The sequence below is a fragment of the Balaenoptera acutorostrata genome, chromosome 10 (assembly GCF_949987535.1).
Source record: "Balaenoptera acutorostrata chromosome 10, mBalAcu1.1, whole genome shotgun sequence".
Taxonomy (NCBI): Eukaryota; Metazoa; Chordata; class Mammalia; order Artiodactyla; family Balaenopteridae; genus Balaenoptera; species Balaenoptera acutorostrata.
Window position 1 is genome coordinate 69,389,137 of NC_080073.1, and position 22,405 is coordinate 69,411,541.

The window sequence follows — 22,405 nt, forward strand, 5'->3', positions numbered from 1 at the left end:
ACTTCAGGGAGCAAAAGTCTGAGAGGAGACACAGCCCTGCCCTCAGGAGCCCCGGTCTGAGGGGAGACACGGCCCCGCCCTCAGGGAGCCTCGGTCTGAGGGGAGACACGGCCCCGCCCTCGGGGAGCCCCAGTCTGAGAAGAGACACAACTGTGCCTCAGGAAGTCCGAGGGGGGAGACACAGTCCCTCCTGTGCTAAATTGCTCAGTGAACTGATTATCACACATTCAGGGTGTCTCTAAGCGAAGCCCATACATGCTCTGTGGATTTACTAGCAAATGACTCTGGCTATAGAATAAAAGGAAACACACCAAGAACTCTCAATCTCAGCTTTTCCTGGACTGGCGGTCCCTAATAAAGGTCCACGGACCCCCCTGAAACTATAAGCAAAATGTGGCATATTGGTCCATATGGATGCATACTTTTTTTGCAGAATTTTCATCATATTCCCAAAGAGGTTCCTGAGGTTCAAAGGCTAAGGAAACATGGGAGGTTTTTTTGTTTGTTTTGGGTTTTTAAAAAAAAAATGTATTTAATTAATTTATTTATTTTTGTCTGCGTCGGGTCTTAGTTGCAGCGCACGGGCTTCTCTCTAGTTGTGGTGCACGGACTCAGAGCGTGAGGGCTCTTTGTTGCGATGCGTGGGCTCTCTAGTTGTGGTGTGCGGGCTCAGTAGTTGTGGCGCAAAGGATTAGTTGCCCCGCGGCACATGGGATCTTAGTTCTCTGACCAGGGATGGAACCCGCGTCCCCTGCATTGGAAGGTGGATTCTCAACCACTGGACCACCAGGGAAGTCCCTGAAAATATGGTTTAACTTCTTTCCAACAAGCCTCCCTAAGCATCCCTCCAACCTCTGGCAAAAAGTTGGTGGTGATGAGCACATAGCTTGCATCTTCAATGCTGGGTCCAAAACCCAGCTCTACCCCTTAGCTGTATGACCTCACTTAGCGTCTCTATGCATCAGTATCCCCATCTGTAAAGTGGGAGTAATAATAGTCCCTCTCTCCTACAGGTTTTCTGAGAATTAATGGAGTTCATATATGCAAAACAGAACAGTATCTGGCACATACTAACTTGCATTTAAGTGCCTGGCATACAATAAATGCTCACAAAAGCCCTGTGGAGAATAAGGTGGCTTCTAGGGAATCCCCATGTTCTCCTCTCCCTGCTCCCTACTGCTGGGCTTGATCAGGACCTGGAGCACCTGCATGTCCTCGCCCATCAGGGTCCACCTGGCTGTTGTACAGCCTTCATTGAGGAGAGCAGACTGGGGACAGGTGAGCCACTATCAGGGAGAAACAGGAATCCTGAAGAGGCTGGAGAGACCCCGGAGCTTGAGGGGCCCTCCAGATGCACCCTATTTCTCCATGGAGCAATTCAACACCAAACATCTGGTTAACCCCAAGCAGGCAAAGAGGGTGGGAGGGGGCCACATTAACCGTGGATATAATCGGCACCAAATCCTTTGTTGTGTACTTAACCTATTGACACCCTGTTCACCCTACGTATCAATGCTGGGAGGTAGACATTGCCTCATTATACAGGCAAGACAGCTGGGGCTGAGGTGTGCCAGTGTCACCCAGCTTGCCAGGAGCACCGAGACTGAACTCTGAAGCCGGAGGCCATTCAGAGGCGCCTGCATTACCAAACTCCAGGGTCTCCCAAATCCCCACCAGCAGCGCCCCTCACATCCTCACTCCCCCGTTTCCTACCCCCAGCTTCATCAGGGGTGCTCGCAAAGGAACAGCTGAAGAGGACTGGAGGGCTTTCCATCTCTCCCTGCCCTGCTCCCTGTCCTAACAGGCAGAAGTAATCCCAGAAACGGTGAGGAGGGAGCCGGGGAGGAGAGGGACCTTGGCATCCAGCCCCTGGCACTCGCCCATTTCCCCTTTCAAATCCTGTTCCTCACCCCCGTGCACTGTCTCCCTGCCAGGCAACCTCACCAAGGTCTAAAAGGCAATTTTCACGTGGCTTAAAGAGCTCTCCTTCCTGGAGCTATTTGCATTTTTGTTATTATTAATTATTGTAATAACTGTCCCTCTTAAGCTACGTGACCGAGGGAAAAGAGCCTGAGCTCTGGCCTCAGATCCATTCAAACTGGAATCTCCACACAGCCACATGGTAATTCTGTGACCCTGCACCAGCTACTTAACCTCAGTTTCCTCATCTGTGCACACAGTCACATACCTGCCTTGTACAGTTGTGAAGCCAATAGCTTACAACAGAAATGTAGGAAGTGTGCTCGATTTTTCTCTCCCTCATGCCCACCCCCCCACCCCATTCATCAAGTCTTAAAATTTCTCCTACTGGGACCTTCAGGCACTATGCTAGGCCAGCAGAGGCGAGTGACATTAGGAGACAGAGGCACCTTGCAATGTTTTGGAGTCACACTAAGTCTTCTTTTCTTGACCAGGAAACTAGCAGGAAAAGAGGTTGTCAGGGGTCCAGCCAAGCTGTGCTTGGAAAATCAGTCCCCAGTCACTTAACACTGGCTGTCCACTGACTGCAGGAAAATCTGAGGAGTCAGTCCCCAAAGACACCAAACTCGAGGCCCCTTGTAGCCCCAGGGATCTCAGGTAGTCTGTGGGTCACCTGGAAAGCCTCCTTGTGGCGGAGGCCATGGCTGTCCACCCAGCAAGCATTCCTCACTCCCTTCCTAATAGAATCCACGCTGGTTCAGGTATCTGATGCAGATGGCCTGAAGCCAGAGAAGGTAGGCTCCTGTCCTTTGTTGCTGTTGACTGATTGTGTAACCCCCAAATTTATACATTGAAACACTAACCCCCAATGTGCTGGTATTGGAGATGAGGTCTGTGGGAGGTAACTAGGGTTATTTGAGGTCATGAGGGTCGGTCCTTCACGATGGAATTAGTGCCCTTATAAGAAGAGCTTGCTCTCTGCTCTCACCTTCTCTCTCTGCCATGCGAGAACAGTGAGAAGGTGGCCATCTGAGGCCAGGAAAGAGTGCTCACCAGAATGTGACACCCTCATCTTGGACTTCCATCCTTGAAAACTGAGAAATAAATTCTTTCTCTTGTTTAAGTCACCCAGTCTATGGTATTTTGTTTTGCCAGCCAAACTGACTAATATACTGGCCTGGGGTGGACATGAGACCTGCCTTTGGCCTGAAATAGAAGGGGAAGTCTGCTGAGAGACTTTGGGAGGGACTGTGCTTTCTAGATAAAAAGAAATTTTCAGAGAGAGGCCTTTGGTCCAATGTCTTGCTTCCTGTCTTTGGATGTGGTCATGATGCCTAGAAAAGAGGCAGTCATTTTGTAACAATGAGGCCCACCATTTGGATGACGGCAGAATAGAAAGATAGCTGCATCCTTGATGGCAAAGTGAGCTGACAAACCAGAACTGAGATAACCTACGTACAGACTCACTGTGATCTGAGAAAAATAAATGTATTTTGGGTTTGACCTACTATCAGATTTTCTGTTACCTACAGCCAAAGCATTCCTAACTGAATCTGATTCCTCTGTGCCCCAAAGCTTGTTCCAGCCTTATTCCCCTCACCTCCTCCCCACCCTCTCTTCCCAATGGTAGGTCATCTCCAGCAATGGCCTTAGGTCTGAGCAGGGAGACCTGTGGGCTAGGACAGGACAGATGGTAAGCTACTACCATATGGTCTAGATGCCAGGGAAGGCCAGCTGCCATCCCATGACCCTCTCTGGTCTCTGCTCCCTAGGGATTCCTCTGGTTCTGGGTTTGCCTGGCATCCCTGAGCAAGGAAGGCCTCTCTCATCCCTGGAGATAGAGTACCTACTTCTTGGCTACATCTACCATGGTTGGTACCCAGGCCCTACCATGATTCTCATCCTTGGAGGCCCCAATCCTCAAACTCAAGAGGCTCTCAAGGTTTTGAAGTCTGAGGAAACTGGATTTGGATCCCCCTCTCCAAAACACACTAACTGTACAGCCTTGGGCCAGTTCCTTAACCTGAGCCCTGATTTCCTAATCAGCAAAAAGGGAAAAATACTACTCGTATTTTTCTAGTTCATAGGATTGTTGTAAGGTTAAAAAAGATGCAGTAATTGTGGTAGGCAGAAATCTAAGATGGTCCCTGAGATTCCCGCCCCCTGGTGTACAAGCCTGCACAATCCCTTCCCCTTGAGTGTGAGTGGGACCTGGGAATATGATAGGATACTCACTTCTGCTACTTTATATCAAGTAGCAGACTCTGGAGAGATTATCCCGCTGGCTTTGAAGAGGGAAGCTGCCATGTTGTGAGAGGCCCACATGGCTGGACCTGAGGGTGGCCTGTAGGAGCTAAGAGCCCCAAACCAACAACCAAAAAGAACACAGGACTTTAATCTTACAGCTGCAAGGAATTAAACTCTGCCAGCAACCTAAATGAGCTTGGCTTAGACCCCAAGCCTCAGATGAGATCATAGCCCCTACAGGCACCTTGATTTCAGCCTGGAGTGACCCAGAGCAGACAAGTCAGCTGTGTTGTGCCTGGGCTTCTGACCTACAGAAACTGTGAGATAATAAATGGCTGTTGTTTTAAGCTCTAGGACTGTGGTGATTTGTTATGCAGCAATTGAAAACTAATATAATAGTCTGAGTTTGTACCAAATTGCTATTTGAGTAGGTTAAAAACAGCTGAGTACAGGCAATTGCATATGGTTCAGCCTAGTACAGATGTTAAGGGCCTGGCATGTAGTAAGCACTCAATAAATCCCACTGTTTTTATTCCTCTGGCTCCACTAAACAGTACCTTAATGTAGTCAGTGGCTGAATGGACCTCTTTTTCCTAGCAATGGCTCTAACAGCTGCCACACTGCCCCCAGGCTCCTCCTTCCCCCAAAGCCACCCTCCCCCTGCCTGTCAGAAGACAGTGTTCTGAGCCCATTCACAATCCTTCTGAGAGGCTGAGGGCACAGCTCTTGAGCTAGGCTGCCTCTCCAAAATGCCAACCTGAACAGACAGCAGAAAACAACGTCTCTGGGGCAGAGGCACAGCTGCCCACCAGCCCCATGTCAGCTGGAGGGGAGAGGGCAGCTGCTTGAGAGATCCCAGCAGGGCTAAGCCACCACCTGCCTCTGGACTCTCCCTTCCTTGCCTTCCCTGTGGGTTTCGGGAGCCCCGCCACGTAGAACCGTGCAGTGGTTCTGCCAGCAAGACCCCGCGGAAGTGCACAGGTCTCTTGTTACATAAAAAATGCAAATTGCTCTTTCTAACCAACACGCTGGTCTGGATCCCTGCATCAGACGAGGCATAGAGAAATAGTGGGGCCCTTGGGAACGGGACACTGGACAGGTGAGTTTTGACTGGGTCTGCAGGGTGGCTAATAAAGTCAGGAAAGGTCTGGAACAGACCATCAGAGGAAAGAGAAGCTCGTGGCTCACACTTTCTACGATGTCTGCTGGAATCTGGTTTCACAAACCATCTACCTTACTCCCAAAACAACCCCTCAGAATCTCTAAATGTACACAGTATGTCAAATATATGTCAATAAAGCTGGGGGTGGGGGGAAATAGAACTTTCTAGATGGATCAGATCTCCAGGACCCACACAAACCAGCTATAGAGACAGATTTTTATTTACTTTCAGGTGTCAAACAATAGGCAACATAAATTACTATTCATGGCTTAATTCATTTAATCCTTCTACTGTGATAAGGATTATTACACTTACTTTACAGGTGAGGAAACCACGGCCCAAGTTAAGTGCTTTACCCAAAATCACAGGGATTTGAACCCAGGTAGACAGACCCCATAGACTCATGTTCTTACAAGCATTGAGCCAGACAACCAGAGGCTTTAAAATCTTTGGCCCGAGTTTACCAAAATCAGTGAAAACAATTGTTTGGGAGTAGACTATAGATTAGCCCAGGAGATACCCAACACAAAGAAGCAGGGGCCCAAACATGTCCATCCCACAGTGTCACCTGCCTTCAGCAGAGGCTTGGATGGGCCTCTGCTGTGGTCCTGTGCTGGGGCTCAGACATGCCCCTGTGCCAGGCAGCTTTACTCAGCTAGGAGTGTCCTAGGATAGGCATGGTGGGGGTCAGGTCCTCCCCTAGGCAAAAGCAGAGACCTCCTAGGGCTGCAGGGGATGGCAGGGAGCTTCCTAAGGAGCAGAAGGGAAGGGAACTAGCTCCCAGGAATGCTAGTTTCCAGTTTCTTTGAAACACTGGCCCCCTCATCCCCAGCTGCCCATTCTGAAGCCCCCTGGACCTCTCAGTCCACCAACCCCTCTGCCTGCCCTACTATTCCCTGCCCACCAGCAGGTGTCACCTAGATGCTCAGGGCAGGGGCACCCTGTAGCCTCCTCCCCTGGGCTCAGTCAATGCTGACCATGAGATGCAGGGGAGGAGGCCTTGGCTCTCATTAACTGGTGGCCATGGAGTATAGAATATGCTGGAGAAAGCCATTCTGTGCAGCTCTCCCTCCTCCCCATCCTCCTCCTCCTTGCCTCCTTTTCCTTTTCTCTCTCTCCCTCTCTCGATCTGTTCTAGAAACTGGATAGTTAGACCTGGTTGAGGCAAAGAGATGGATTTACAATTTCAAGTTTACCCACATTGTTTTCTTGCCTCCCTTCTGTTCCAGGTGACTCCTCCCTCCTCACCCCTTCCTACCAAAACTCATTATTCCCCACCCTCTGGCTTTTGGGAGGGCAGGAGCAGAGCCTGGGTCATGCCCTCCTCAGGTTGATGTCCCATGAAAGGGAATAAACACTAGGGTTGATTCCAGAACCACATCCCCCAGGAACTCAACTGCATCCCTAGGTACCGCTTAGGCAAAAGGTTTGAGTCTTTGGACACCTCTGCTTCCAGAGAGCAAACAGGAGGGGCCAAGTGCTACTGCCTTACAGTAATCATTGTAGTTATTTATTGAGCACCTACTGTGTGCAAAGCAGCGTGCTGGATGCTTCATGATCCTCTACTCCTGTAAATTAATTCCTCCAACAGTATTCCGTGAGGACCTGCTACATGCCAGCCATGCTTCCAAGCATGAGGGCTACCTCTGTGAATAAGGTTTCTCCATGAATAACAGGTTCGCTGTTTACACTTGAGAAATGGGGGAAAGCGAGGCTAAAGGTTTGCCCCAAGTGGTGGAGCAGATTCCATTTTAAAGTGTCTGATTCCAAAGCCACAATGCCCTGTGCCCTCTGCCTCCTCTGGGTTCGTGGGTCTGAGTCAGGGTGGGGATCCCTGCCCTCAAATGCTTACAAAGTTGCTTTGGGGGAAGAGGAATGAAGTCCACACACCTGAGATGTCTTCAGAGGTTTTGTGCTCAGTATGTGAGAGACCCGGTGGCCCAGGCTGAGTGCTCAGGACCCAGGGAACACAGAAGGCACTGATTTGGGCTGCGTGTGTCTCAAGGGTGAGAAGGATGGCTGGAAGTGGGGAGCACGAGGCCAGGCTTTTCAGGATGGGGGGACACGAACTAGCAGAGATGAAGGCAGAGTGAGATATGGATGGAGAATGTGCTGTTCAGAGGCTCTGAGGTGAAAAGCCTCCCGAGACAGCTCCGACACAGGCATGATTGAAGGCTGGGAAGCAGCATCAGGCGCAGGGCTGTGCACCAGCAGGGAAGGGAGGACAGGCTGGGGCAGCTGTGGATGGCTGAGGAGGTGAGACCGGAGCTAATGGGCAGTCAGGAATCTCCCAGCAGAGTAATGGCAAGATGCAAATGGCCTTGGGAGATAATTCTGACAAAACCGTGTGTTGGACCATAGGGGAGACATGTGGGGTTATCACAGGAGCCCCCAGAAGGGCCTGATGCAGGGGCCAGCTATGTTCAACTCCATCAGCCCTCACTCCCACTCACCCTAAACCGCAGCCGCCCCCCCCAAGTCCTTCCCTCTTTCACAAACCAGCCCAGTTCCCCTGGCTCCATCTACACCTCCCCAATGCCACAACTTGGGAACACAGGGTTGGGGTGCCATGAGGGTGGGTGAAAGGTCTGACCAAAGAGAGGCCTGGGCGATTTGGAACAAGTGCACACCCAGGACCCCGGAAATGCTGTTGGTCACTTGGGGCAGGGGAATGGCATTTCCAGCGGAAACTCAAGAGGTGGGCTCTGCGTAGGCCACAGTGCCCCCTCACAATCCCAGCAAGTCAGTGACCCTAGGCCAGCCACAGGGTGACTGCACTAGGGATAAATTCCCCCTTCCCCACTTGTATCCCTTACTGCCTGGGGCAGCCTTCCTCTCAGATAGGAGAACCTGGGGGAGACCCAGCTTAGATGGAGAAGTGACTCCCAAAGCCTGTGTGACACGACTGAGGATTTGGGGGTGGTAGCCCACAAAAACTCTCCTCCCCCTCCCCTGCTGGACTCTAAAATTCCACACTCATTGTTCTAGTCCTTTGGCTTAAGATTTTGTACCCCAGTTATTGTTTTTTTAATGGTGCAACTTTAAGTTGTTATCAATTATCCACATCTCAGTATGAATGAGTCAATCTGATCCTTTCCTGAGAGTCAGTTTTGTTGTTGGAGGTGAAGAAAGGTTTTTCTGGGGTCTAGAATGGTGGGTGGGTAAGGGAGGAGAGGATGAGGGTGTTGGTTGGGGCAAAGGAGGGGGGAGAAGAGAGGGAAGGAGGGCACAGAAGGCAGAGGCTGGGCACGCCTGAGAGGGATGAGGCAAATCACTCTCTTCTGGATTTGGGGAGGGGATGATCAGAAATAGACTGCTGTGAAGACCCTGCTATGTCCTTTCACTACCTCCCTCTCCCCACACGGGCGTCTGGACACCCGTTCCTGTGTCTTCTTCTCTCCTCGCAACAACGGCCCAGAGTGCAAACTTTCTGGGATACGACCCTAAGCCTGGCTTCCCAATCCGCGGTCGCCACCCGTGGCTGGGCAGGGGCTTTTGCCGGACAGGCAAAGGGGCGTCCTGGAGAAGAGGACACTCTGGAAGGGGGCGCACGGAGGTAGATGGTCGGAGCCAAAGGGGCGCAGGGGCTCCGGGGCCAGGGGCGGGGCGGGGGGCCGGGGCCAGCGGGCGGCTCACCTGCAGGACACGGTGATCTCCACCTTGGTGGCCGGGATGCTGCCCGCCAAGGAGTCGAACTCGCTCAGCGACGCCATGTCCTCGGGCTGCTCCATAGCCCACCGCGCCCCCCACCCCAAATTAGTAAATCCCTGCGCGATTCACGCCTCCTCCGGAGCAACCGAAACCCTGGGCTCTCCCCCAACTCCGGAGCCGGGGCTGGGCGGCAAAGGGAGGAGAGAGGAGAGCGAAGAGGGGGCGTGGGAAGTGAGAGAGGGAAGCGGGGCGGAGGGAGCGGGGGCCGAGGATACAGGAGGGGGCGCGGGTGACGCGACGAGGAGGCTGGGGGCCCAGCAGAGAGGCGCAAAGGGCACAGGGAGCTGAGGCGCAGCCGGGAGAGGCGGAGGGGCGCGGGGAGAGGGTACCGGGAGGGACGCGCGGAGTCGTGGAGGGGGCACCGGGAGACGGGTAGGGAGCTTGGGGTGGGGACAGAAAGGGTGCAGGAGAGGGAGAGGGGTGTGGGGGGCCGGATGGGGCGCGAGCTGCGGGGGTGGCCGGACTCAGGCAGCGCGGAGCGCAGGGGCTGCGGCGCCTCTCGCTGGGTCTCCGCGGCGGGGTTGGGGACGCGGCTGCGAGCGCCACCTCCTCGGCTCGGGCTCGGGCTCCGGGGCTCCCGGGCTGCGGGAAAATCAAATCTGCCCGAAGCCGCCGCCTCCCGCCACCCGGGGCGGGCTGCGCGCCGGGTCCGCGAGCGCCGGAGGGGGCGCCCGCAGGGGCCGGGGCGGGGCCGCGGGCGGGGTCTGCGCGCTAGTGTGAGTGTGTCCGTGCGAACGTGTGAATCTCTGTGCGTGTGGCGGGCGTGGAGACGCGGCTCCAGATGCTGGGAGCCTGGGGAGTGACAGCTAGAGATGGTCTCGGCCGTGCGCGTCTCCGTCTGCGCCCGCCCTCCACTCCCCACCTCCCTGAGGGGGTCTCCATCTCCGGGGAGGGAAAGGGATGTGTGAACCAAGGGGCATCTGTATGAGAAGGGTCTATGCAGAGCGGGGGTGGGGAGGGACCTGTGCAAAAGAGACAGCAACCCCCCACCAGAGGTTTGGGGGGGGATCTCTGCTGAGGGTGCGCCCCAACGGAGGGCAGGTCTCAGTCCAGAAACAGCTTACACATCTCCTGGGGAAGCGTGTGGGGCCGACCCCAGTGCCCAGAGGGGCCGCCTCGGTTTCCCAGTGAGGGTCCTTAGGCCTAGGCAGAGTAGGTGCATGGGCGCTCCCCCATCCGCCTCTGGTTCCCGCCGGGCCTGGCCACGCGGAGTCAGCCACCTAAGCCACGCGACAGCGCCCTCCCCATCCCCGGCCTGTCGTGACCACACGGCTTAACCAGCCCCCAGGTCTAGAAGCTTCCTCCAGCCAGATAGAGGGTGGCCCGAGATCCCCGGGGTTCTCTGCAACCTGCACCAAGTAGGCGCCTGCTGTGTGCAGGGCTCTGATCCCAGCCGTGGGAGCGAGGAGAGAGTTGAGGCACCTCTCAGGCGGCCCCCTCCCAGCCAGGCCCGTTGCGGCCCCACCCTGCCCCAGTTTCGCCCTTCTGGGTTTGCTGCACTGTGGCGTCTCTCCAGGGCTTGGCACAGAGGGTCGTCTCCAGGAAATCTCCCGCGACCCTTCCTCAGCCTCAGTCTCACCCTTGAGGAGCTGAAACCTCTTCCGCGCCCACCGCCCGGCGTTTGGACGCGACGCGCCTCCGTGCCCCGGGGAGGGGTCCTGGCGAGGCCTAGAGCCTGAGGCTGGCCCTGGAAAAGCCACGCCCCGCGGGCCTGGCTCTGGCAGCTGGGCCTTAACAGGCGCCTCGAGATTCTGTTTGAAGTCAATTCCCAGAACATCAGATACAGCCAGAGTCAAAGATAAATAAGTACACATTCATCGGCCTGGGTTAAGTGTTTTCCTTTTACCCATGGCTCAGGATTGGCTGCACTGTGTTCTAAAACCTGGGACCCGACAACAAGAACAAAGGCGCTGGGATGCCCAGGGCAGTGGGGGCCTGCTGGGTCAGAAGGCTCCACTCTCTGGTTTGGGCTTAAGACCCTCTCTGCAGGATAATAAGTTGGGCTTCCTTTTCTGAGGGATGCAAAACTGGGCTTGGACTCTCTGTTCCCTCCCCCCACCCCATACCTGTCCTAGACATGTTCCAGACATACTTGTGGAATATGTTATCCATTCATTCTACCAGTATTTACAGAGTACCTGCCCTGTGCCTGGCCAGGTGCTAGGGCCCCTTGGAAAACTTCCTTGGTAACAGTGATAACCACCATTCTGTTTTCAAAGAGACTATCCTGCGCCAGACACCATGCTTAATTTTTTTTTTGTTAAGATATTATTTACGTACTACAAAATTCCACCATTTTGTGTACAATTCCGTGGTTTCAAATATATTCACAAGGACTATGCATGATTATAAATTCTCAAAATAAGTACAGGCATGAGGTATTATTATCCCAGGGAAGCTAAGTAACTCGCCCATGATCACCCAGCTGGGAACTGGCAGAGTAAGAATTTGAACCCCGGCCATTGAGACCAAAGCCTGACTGAACAAGTCTTGACTGCCTCTTAGGATGGGGCCAGATGATGGAGGGTCTTAAAAGTCATCCATGAAATTAGGCCCAGTTGAGGAGGACAACAAGTGGGAGCCATTGTAGGTTATTAAGCAGGTGAGTGGTGAGACTGAAGTTCTACCACATAACCTTGTAATGTGACAGCATCTGGCATAGCAGCCCCTGATTCTCTTTCTAGAAAAATTTTGGAACTTGTCTGTTTCTCTCCATTCCCTCTTAGTCATTGCATTTCCATTGCTAGCTCTTTGGGGAAAAAAAATTATATTGGGCACCGTCTCTGTGCCAGGTGCTGTGTTAGGCTCAGAGAATAAAGAGGTGAAAAGGACATAGTATCTGTCCCCGAAGAGTTCCAGGCCAGTGGGGACCCCAGGACACGCAGAAAATAAATGACAGTGCAGCATGAGGAGCGCTGTTGAGGTAGGTATAAAGGGCCCAGAGAGTAGAGAAGAGTGACCAACAGCTCTACCCCAGGAATGGGCACAAGGGAGGGTCAGGAGCAACTGCAAAAAGGAGGTGACACTGAGATGGACATGGATGATGTCTGTTTGGTTCCCTCAGAAGCAGACCCCGAGAGAAAGATTTAAATGTGAGCAGTTTATTTGGGAGATTAAGGAAATGCTATGTGGGGAGTGTGGAGGTGAGGTAAGGAAGGCAGCCTATAAGGGTGGTTTATCAAACCAGTTATCACTGTGGGCAACTAAGGCTCATTCCCACTGAGGATCTCTATGAAACCATACAAAACACACCTCACACTTAGCCCACCAGAGGGGCGAGGGAGCAGGGATATGTATACACCAGCTTTCATCAGTCACTGGCTCAGTGGCTGAGGGCCGCTTCTGGAGGGCTTTAATTCCCTGACACTTCTGTGCCTGACCAGCACAAAGTGGCAATGCAGGTTCCAGAAGCCAGAGAAAGCATCAGGCAAAGAAGTACAGGTGCTGACAGTTGGATGTGGGGCTGGAGTGCACTGAAGTGGTAAAGGTGAGGGTACAGACAGGACAGTGGCTGCTACGGATGATGAACTAACTAACTTCTGCCTGGAAGACAAGGCTGAACAGGTGCTCCTGGCAGGGGACCAGCATGATTAAGGGCCAGAGAGCTGTGTTTGGGGACCCTAGTGTGGCTGGAGCACAGGATGAAAGTGGCAGAGATAGAATATGAGGCCAGAAGGTGAGGGGCCATGATGCAAGGCCATGGGCCTTGGCCTCCTCTGGGCACAGAGGCTTTTCAGAAGGGGACACTGAAGGAGGGGTGGTCTGAAAGACACCCCATAGCTACATAGCTAACCAATGACTGCAGAAAGTTTTGTGTTTGATCAGAACACAAAACTTGCTGATCAGGCCCAGAGAAAATGCTCACAGTCCTCGTGCAAATGAATTGCTGATGGTTCAAAAGCAGTCTATGGGTGTTGACATTGGAGAGGTCATTTCTTCTCTGAGGGATATGATAGTGTCAAGAACTGAGGTCACCTGTGATATTCAGGCAAGCCAGCCGGCAGGCCATCAGGTGCTGCAGACGTGTTGTCTGGGCCTGGCAGCCGGATTAGAGCCAACCACAGCTCTGCCCACCCCACCATGTAACCAATGATTGTCCCTCTGATTACAAACTGTGAGCACAGAATGGGCCATGTCCAGAAGATCTGGAATAATCAGCATCAGCGTTTTGCCTTTGCCTTCCAAGACTGCAAACACACTCTCATCTGACCTAATCCGCGGTGTTAATGACGGCAGAGCAATTTCGAGAGGCAACCCGCAGCATTGATAAGGAGAGGAAAAGCACCACAGGGCTTGGGAGGCAGAGCTCACAGATGAGGCAGCTGCTGCCTTCCGCCCTCCCCCAGGCCTGTCGTGTAAATGCTGCCCTCAGATCTGCCCTGTTTGAGGCTGGGGATGGTAAGACAAAAGGAACACAGAGGAGCAGAAGATGGAGTGAGCATGGGACAGGGGAGTGGGGGCTGTCCATACTGCACCTCAGAACAAGCTGGGAAAAGGCCTTCTTTACTTTGGGTAAATGCAACCCTGAGCCAGCCAGGGCACATGGCTTGTGGAGCAGACTATGGGCTTGATTTGAGCCTCCACTTACTCCCTTGGCTGGGTGCCCTTGTGAGGTGAATGCCCTGCACCACTGTACATGGGAGCCCTGGGGAGATGGAAAGACAGAGGGCACGACAGGAACCTGAAACCACCGTGGCAGTAGAGAGGTAGGGGAGATGCAGTGTCTGATTCCATCCATTAATAGAAATGCTAGAAGGGGCTTGGTTGGAGACCATCTAGGTTAAACCCCTTCTTTCACTAAAAAGTTTAGAGAGGGGGAGTAAAGGACTCAAGGTCACCTGACTCTTCCCTCGATAAGAAACTCCACTAATAACAGCAAGGTCAGGCACCCAAGTGCAGTGCGGACCTGCCTGAGAAGGTCTGGGGAGCAGCCATGTTCTGTTGGGGTGGAGGAAGAGGCACCAGCTGGCCACAGGGCTCTCCACGCCTCCAGCCCCCATTCCTCCTGGAGATGCCCCACCATCCCAACTGGAACCCCACCCTGCCCCTCCTTTCTGCCTCTCCCCACATCACAGCATGGCTAGATCAGTCATCTGGGCAAAGGGAAGCCCCAGGGCCTTCCAGCTGCTGGTGCAGCAGCCTTTCCTGCCCCTAGGATCCCACCTGCGCCCCCCCACCCCACCCTGGGCTTCCTCTCTCACTTCTCTTGTGCTCCTCCTTCCAGCCTCTCCTGCTTTTCCAAGTGAGGGAGGCCTCCCTGCCTTTACAGTCCAGCTACTAGAATCTTCACACCAGACAGGGGATCCACTTGAAACCAGAGTCAGGTTGTGTCACTCCTCTGCTTCAGACCCTGCCCTGGCTTCCATCTCTCTCTGTGGTAAAAGGACTTGATGGGCCATGGGCTCTGTGACCATAAAGGCCTGTGACCTCTCTGACTTCATCTCATCTTTCTCTCCCCCTCACAGTCCTCACTGCAGCCACACTGGCCTCCTTACTGGCCCTGCAGGCCCCTGTCTCAGGGCCTTTGTACCTGCTGTTCCTTCAGCCTAGAACACTTGTCCCAGGTCCCCCAGGTCTCTGCCCAAATGCCCCCCTGCAGGGGGCTTTCCTTGGCCACACTACCTAACACAGTACCTTGTTACTCTCAGCCCCCTGACCCTCCTTTCTTTTTCCTCAGAGCAGTGTCCTTGTCTGTTTCCCCCACTAGAATACAAGTTTTATGCAAGCAAGAACCTTGCCTTGTTCGTGGTTACACTCCCAGCTCCAAAGACAGTGCCTAGCACATAATAGGTGCTCAGGTGATCATATGACTACATGAAAAGTTCATCTCTCCCCTCTGAAACACTGACTCCTTCATGAGGACCCTTGGCTTCCACCTAGCAGTCCCAAACATGGCCCAAGTCTTCACTACCACATACATCTCACATCTAGCCTTCCATTTATTGAGCAAGCATTTATTGAGCATCTATTACGAATTCAGTTGTTGAATTGACAACTATCAGATTGAGAATCTCTGGGCTCCCTGACCAGTAGCACGGAGAAGGGAAGGGATTCTTATCTATTTATTTTGTTTACTGAGAACCTACCATGTAATAAGCTTAGCAATAAGAATTTAACATCCATCACACACTGAATCCTCACAATAACTCTATGATGCTATTGTCTCGTTTGATGAAACTTTACTCCTCTGTGCAGTGAGCTGGGCTAGTTCACTGCCAGGGATAGAGAGATGAGGGAGACCCAGTCTCCTCAGAAGCCCTGTCCAGTGGAGTTGGAGCACTCGTTTTGAGTTATGCTGTAGGAATCTGTAGAATATGGGCCTTCACTTGCCCAAGCTCACACGGATAAGTGGCAGAGACAGGATGCAAACCCAGGACTGTGTGAGACCAAAGCCCCTGTCTTCGCCTGACACCAGGCTCTCTTGTTCCAGTCTTCACTCAGGGCTTGTCTAGGTGACTCAGTGTCTGCAACACAGCCCCTCGCATGTCCATGGGGCCTAGTCCAGCACCATGTGATCTGTACTCAGAGTCTTGTCCCTCCCACTTTTCACCCTGTCCAGCATAGACATCACAGCGTGTCACTATGCGCCCTCCCCCCGCCACACACACACATTTAACCCAGTATTTAGCTCAGTATTGTTAGTTGCGGTATTGGAAACCTCAGTGCTACAAAGGACTTTTAAGATAATGCAACCCACTTCGATTTTACAAATCTGAAGACTGAGTCCTAGAGAGGGAAAGAAATTGGCCCAAGGTTGTTTTGCCAATAAGCAGCAACTGGAGGTAAAAACTAACAGGAGTTCAGATTAGAATCAACTCCTAGATCTTTTCTTTTCTCACTTCAGCTCCTTCAAGGGATGGGTCCCCTTGACTTTATTTATAAATGCAAGTGTGCCATCTCTGGGCCTTTTGCGATAAGGGCCAATGTGAACCTCCATCTCCCCACCCCCACCATCAGCCTTTTACACCCAACCAGGACCAGCCACATGGTTGCCCTGGCCTTTCTTCCTGCCATCTCCTCTCCACCAGGCCCACATTCTACCCTTCTTTCAGGTACAATCTCTTCCAGGAAGCTGGCCTGGATTTACCCAAGGTCACCAAGTTTCTCCTTCCATTGAACCTCCAAAACACTTCTCTTGGGTAGATACCTCTCTCTTCTCCTGCCTAGCAGGGGGTGTGCCCTGAAGGCCTTGGTCTTGGATCTTGGTCCTCCACAGCCTAGCCTTTCCCAGGCCTCAGCCTCCCTCTCTTCCTTTTTGCTGGATTTAATTACATTTGAATATATTACCCCCCAGTCAGCCAGTCTGCTCTTGGGCCTCCTGAACTCTCTCTCCACTTGATAATCAGCCCATTTCCTCTTATTTGCGCATCTTGGGAACTAGAGAATGAATCCTCGCATTTGAATCTTCAGAAGCTTAAAAGCAGCCTATGTCCCTCCCTGAAGTCCCAGCCTCCCACCAACACACTTGATGATTTCCTGATTGGCCTGGGTGAGGGATGAAACAGCTGGACTTTCAACTGGAAAGGCTTGATCGAGTCTATTCCCCCAAATCCCTCCCATTGCTCCCCTGCCACAGTTGCTTGAGGGTCTGCCTAGGCCTCAGGACTCTGTGCCCCTCCCCACCTCAGGCTGATGGGGTCAGGAGGGGGGCTATTTCACCCCACCCCGCCCTCAGATTTTCCCTACACTGCTGCTCCTTAGCATGTCCCCTGGCTGTACCTGCACTGGGCAGTCTGAAAAGCCACCAAGGGTGAAACATTCTTTTTTTTTTTCCCCAAGCTCTAAATTCATTTTCATGCCAAGCTGCTTCTATCTGCCTGCCTGGCTGCTGAAGAAAACTGAAACGTGCACAAAATGCCACGAGCCTGGCTTTGTGTGGAAGCTGAAGTCCCAGTGGCCCTGCCCCTGGAGCCCGTCTGCTTGCATCTCCAGCTGCCTGATGTGATTTCCCTGAGTTTTATTAACTCTGGGCCCTGCACTGAGAGAGGAGCTCATCAGACACACTTCACATCTTGCCTCCTCCACCCCTGGCTAAGAAAAGTTGCCCTGATTACAGGAAGTATGTGTTCCCCAGTTCTCTGATAATTCTATCAGGAGCCAGGGTGAGGCTCAGGTGTCAGGCTTTGGGAGCTGCTGCTGACAGCCTCTCAGAGGCCGCCTGCCCGCCTGCCTGGGGGCAAGAGGCAGTGCTGGGTTGTCTCCATCCCAACCATTCATGTTATGACCTTGAACCCCTCATTCTATCTATCTCTGCTTCTCAGGTTCCCCTAGCTTAAAAAATGGGGATGGGGCTTCCCTGGTGGCGCAGTGGTTGAGAGTCTGCCTGCTAATGCAGGGGACACGGGTTCGAGCCCTAGTCTGGGAAGATCCCACATGCCGCGGAGCAGCTGGGCCCGTGAGCCACAACTACTGAGCCTGCGCGTCTGGAGCCTGTGCTCCGCAACAAGAGAGGCTGCGGCAGTGAGAGGCCCGCGCACCGCGATGAAGAGTGGCCCCCGCTCACCACAACTAGAGAAAGCCCTCGCACAGAAACGAAGACCCAACACAGCCAAAAAATAAATAAATTAAAAAAAAAAAAAATGGGGATGATGATACCCATACGCCCATCCCCTCCAAATTGGTATGAGAGTCCAATTAGATGAGAATGTGCTGCAAGAAAATACCATCATAAAATTGCCCAGGTTTAGACCAGAGAAACCAAGTCTGGCCCTCTCATTCCATAGATGGAAAAACTATGGCTCAAGGAAGTTGCCAAGGTTACACAATGACCTGGCTCGAAAACCAGCTTCCATATTTTCTGAGCTGGAGGAGGGGGCAAAGAATGGTATGGAAACCATTCCTGTGGGAGTTTCCGGTATGACCGAGGGAGACAGCAGACCCCAAGCCTGAAGCTCAGCTCTGCCAAGACCCAGCCATCTGACATGGAGCTTCATCCATGAAATGGATTCATCTATGAAATGGACATTATGATGTCTTGTTTACAGGCCTTCAGAGGATTAAATGGAATAATACATGTAAAGCACCTGGCATGTGGTATGTTCCCCAAACATGAGTTTCTTCCCTTCTCTTGTTTTCTCTTAAAAGTATCACAAATGCTTTCAAAAAGGGGACGCACAAAGGGAACATTTTCTCTTAGAGCTGAATGTTTCCAAAGACAGTTGTGAACCTTGGATTCCCTTTCCTTGGGGGCTTTCCTTATACAGTTAATGTGAAATGGCCATTTTCTCCGTCAGCATAACGAGGAAGTAGAAATATTGCTTTCTCCCTCCTTCCCCACCACCTCTGCTGTACAAGAGCTTCCTCACAGGTACTCGGGCCAGCAGCTTTTAATGGAGCTGTGGCCAGATCCTCACAAAGAGGAAAGTGAGTCTGTGAGATTAGCTGAGTGGTGAGGCTAATACCGTTATGATCCAATAAACACACTGATTAGGGTCATTTGTGCTCCTTTCCTCCCTCCCTCCTTCTCCCCCTCCTGCTGTGCCTTGGCAGGCCTAGTGCAGGCTCTGCTTAGAAGGGTCTTGGAGATGGCTAAGGCTGGAGCCTCCCAGCCAGCTTGGGCTGAGGATGCTCTAGGATGGATAGCCTGCAAGGCAGGAGTTTTGGGTCCTAACGCCTGCCCCGCCACCAGATCATTCTCTTTTTCTGCACCTCATCTTCCTCCTCTGTATGTCAAAGATAGAGATAAAAGGGCTAAACTTGGGATCAGAGGTTCTCAAGTTCAAGTCCTAGACCTGCCTTTTACTAGCCCTGCAACACTGGGCCTGTTACTCCATACATTCATTCACTTTGTACAAGGCTCAGTGCTACTTGTCTTTGGTCTTCAGTCTGCTCATCTGCAAATGGGCATAATAATGCCAACCTCAGAGGATGGCTTTGGGGATTAAGAGAAAAATACATATAAGAAGCTTCCACAGACCATGGAACAGAGAAAGGGCAATAATAACTTTTTTTTTAAAATAAATTTATTTATCCAGTTATTTATTTTTGCTGCATTGGGTCTTTGTTGCTGCGCGCGGGCTTTCTCTAGTTGTGGCGAGTGGGGGCTACTCTTTGTTGCGGTGCGGGGGCTTCTCATTGCGGTGGCTTCTCTTGCTGCTGAGCACAGGCTCTAGGCGCACGGGCTTCAGCAGTTGTGGCACGTGGCCTCAGTAGTTGTGGCGCACGGGCTTAGCTGCTCCGCGGCATGTGGGATCTTCCCAGACCAGGGCTCGAACCCGTGTCCCCTGCACTGGCAGGCGGATTCTTACGCACTGCGTCACCAGGGAAGTCCTCTAAGGTTCCTTCTGGTTGACTCTGAAAATATTTGCTATTGCTGGGCCTAAAAGAGGGGCTCCAAGATTACTTGCTGAATGAATGGCTTCAACTGTAAAGTGCAACATTAAGTGGCTAAGAGGGAGCTGGCTCTTTACAACGAGGCATGCTACAGAACCAGGCCCCGGGCACAGGGGCTCATCCACCCTCACCATGCACGGGGGGCTTCTCCTCCATCTAGTCCAGTAGACAGGAAAGAGGGCTGGCGGGCCTGTGCCGACAGAGAGCCTTCCCAGGCCTGTTCAATGCCAGGCTGATGTCTCAATTCTGGCCCCACTCAGTCTGAGCAGCTGCTGGTTTTCCACACCCAAGGGGTGCCAGGCCTGGCTTAGAATCATGAAAAGGCATCGGTAGGCGTCTGCCTTTTGAAGAAGCTGCAAGGCTAAACTGTATTCACACTGGCCTCTAGTGGCAAATTTCCAAAACAGCATTCTAAACGGAAATTCGGCAGCTGAAGGAATCTTCTTAGAATGACCTAGATTCAGAAATTTAGGGCTAATAGGGGCCTTGTTCTGATCTTCGCTTGATGAATGAGAAAACCAAGTTTCAGAGGTAAAGTGACTCGCCCAAGGTCACACAAAAGCCTCACATCTCACTGTCCACAAACCTGACCCAAAACTGGCCATCTGTGGTTTCAGACAGTTAGGGATCATGGATTACCTACTTGGAAGAACAAATAAGGACCCATTTTTCAAAATCAGACCAAGCCAGCCTTAGAGTGAGACCCTAACACGTTTTCTTCCCCTACACTTTGCTTCTTTTTTTTGTTGTTTTTCTCCCCTCTTTTATCTGTTAAAAAAATGTTGCTGGAAGATCCCTATCCGATATTTACCTGAAAAATAGTAATCTACCCTACAGGCAACAGGGCTCTGAGGCCACGAAGTGCTTCGTAGGCAGTAAACTCTGCCACTTAAACAAATGTGCTCTTCAATGTTTCCTCCTCCACACGTTGCAAGAATGTAGTGCCAGAAAGGGCCACGCTGACAGCTCAGATTGGCTCGAGGATCTGAGGGTAGGAATCGTTTTCCCTTGTGCAGGGAAAGCTATTTTGACATATTCTGGAGACACAGTCCAAAAATAAATCAAGCTGAGGACTTCCACAGGGCTTAGTGGAAAGGCTCTGCTGCCATACCAGCTAAAGCCTGGGTTTGGAGACTTGGGTAATGCTATTATTTCTGCAAATGGATCTCAATCTTTTCCTGACAGAGAACAATTTTTAATTTGATTTATTCAGCAATAACCTCAAAGAATTGCATAAGGTGCTAAGAGAACTCCCAGAGGGGAATAAGACAAGGGCTTTTGCTCTCAGAGGTTAGCCCAGCGGGAGGGAGAGGTGTGCAAGGTCAGGCTGCTGAAATGTTGGTGTGAAAAGGCAGGAGAAGTATGTGGTGGCTTCAAGGGCCGCCGGTAATAAGGACAGCTGTTTCCTAAATGCTGGTCCCTGTTCTAAGTACCTGCTCTGGCTCATTTAATCTTCACAATAGCCTTATGAGGTTAGGACCATTATCCTCATTTTATAGTTGAGGAAACTAAGGCACAGAGAGATTAAGAAACTATTAATAGTTCATCACACTGCTGCTAAGCGGTAAAGCTGGGCTCTGAACTCTGGCAGTCTGGTTCCAGAGCCCTTTACCCTCAATGTCATAATTGCTGATAACCTCTCCCCTGAATTTCTGTGATGTCTAGTGAACCATACCATCTCACCCACTCTGGTGCCCTCACAGGATCTTAGTGTCACACATGGTCTGATGTCCGTGGTGTACTAAATGGCAATGGAAGGTGGAAGGGCATTGTTTCTTAAAGCTCAATCTTAGCAGCCAAAGCCAAGAGCTTTGAATTCCTTCAGTTTTCTAAGACCACTACTGGTCTAGGAGGCAGAAGAAAAGGTTATTGTCCTGATTGCTCCATGCTCTAGGAACCACTCCGCACCCCAATTTCATGTTGACAAACGTAACCTTTAGGCCCTCACCGCTCAAAGTGTAGTATCTGGACCAGCAGTCACCATCTCCTGGGAGCTGGTTAGAAACGCAGAATCTCTAGCTGGATGCTGAATCCGGATCTGCTTTCTAGCAGGCTCCCCAGTGATTCTTGAGTGTGGCAAAGAGTGAGAAGCCCTGGGCTAGGACCCTTGGGGGCCACACACTTTCCAGTCTGGGTACCAAACTTCTAACCCATCCCATGGGCACTTGTTGGAAGGCTTCTTTTGTTGGCTTATCTACTCCCAACGTCAAGCCTTCTCTAAAAAGTCTGGAATCTCCTATCCTTCCCACCAAAGCTATATATCTCCTGTCCCTTGATTAGCTCTCACAGTCCCACAACCTATCTTCATTAATCTCCATCTAAGTTACAAACTCATCCTGCGTTCTCTGCATAACCTACCTTCACCTTGATCTATTTGAGCTGTGAGTGAAATGAGCTATCTGTGCCCTAGCACACCCCACTTCCACAAGACTTGTCCTAACTGTACTTTTCCAGAGAGGGTGTGGACACTCGTATGACAAAGGGATCAACCAGAATTCCTTTTACACAAGCTCCCTTTACACAGAGTCAGGAATTTCTACATCTCTGGCTAACTGGCAGAATCACTGGAAACTGAAACAGTTCAAGTTTTACTCTCTGAGGTCACATCCTTTATGAAAACTGGCATATGTTGCATGTGTGATCACCTCGGCATACATTTGATATACTTATCCAGAAACAAGGAACTGTGCCTGTGTAGCTCTCTTCCCAAGTGTAATCACAACCTTCTTTACTTCTCAAAGTAGCGATAATACGTTTCCACCACTCTCATGACCTGGGTGAAAGCAGGGATTTTCAGGATTCTAATTCTGGAAGGTCAGTGGTTGAGTATCTTATTCTTTGCTCCTAGAGGTGGGTCCTATTATGTCCAGCCAGTCCAGGCTGAAAGAAATGTATTTCTATTTTCCCAGAATAGTACTCTATACCCCCAAACCATGTCTGGGAGGTTACAAAGTCATTTACGTAGTTTGTTGATGGGTTTTGCTTTTTTGTTTTTGAGAGAAAAGAGACAGAAAGATGGAGAAAGAGGCTGAA

The 22,405-nt window shown here is 51.7% G+C and overlaps 1 protein-coding gene across 2 annotated transcripts in view; it reads right to left on the reverse strand.

Moving 5' to 3' along the window:
* The window catches only part of CPNE5 (copine 5), an 86,999-nt gene extending 77,932 nt beyond the window's left edge, over window positions 1–9,067 (reverse strand). For both annotated transcript variants that reach the window (XM_057554986.1, XM_057554985.1), the window contains exon 1: window positions 8,966–9,067. In XM_057554986.1, the coding sequence (XP_057410969.1) occupies window positions 8,966–9,060 (95 nt within the window). In that variant the 5' untranslated portion in view covers window positions 9,061–9,067. The remainder of the gene's footprint in view (window positions 1–8,965) is intronic.
* Between the last annotated feature and the right edge of the window lie 13,338 nt (window positions 9,068–22,405).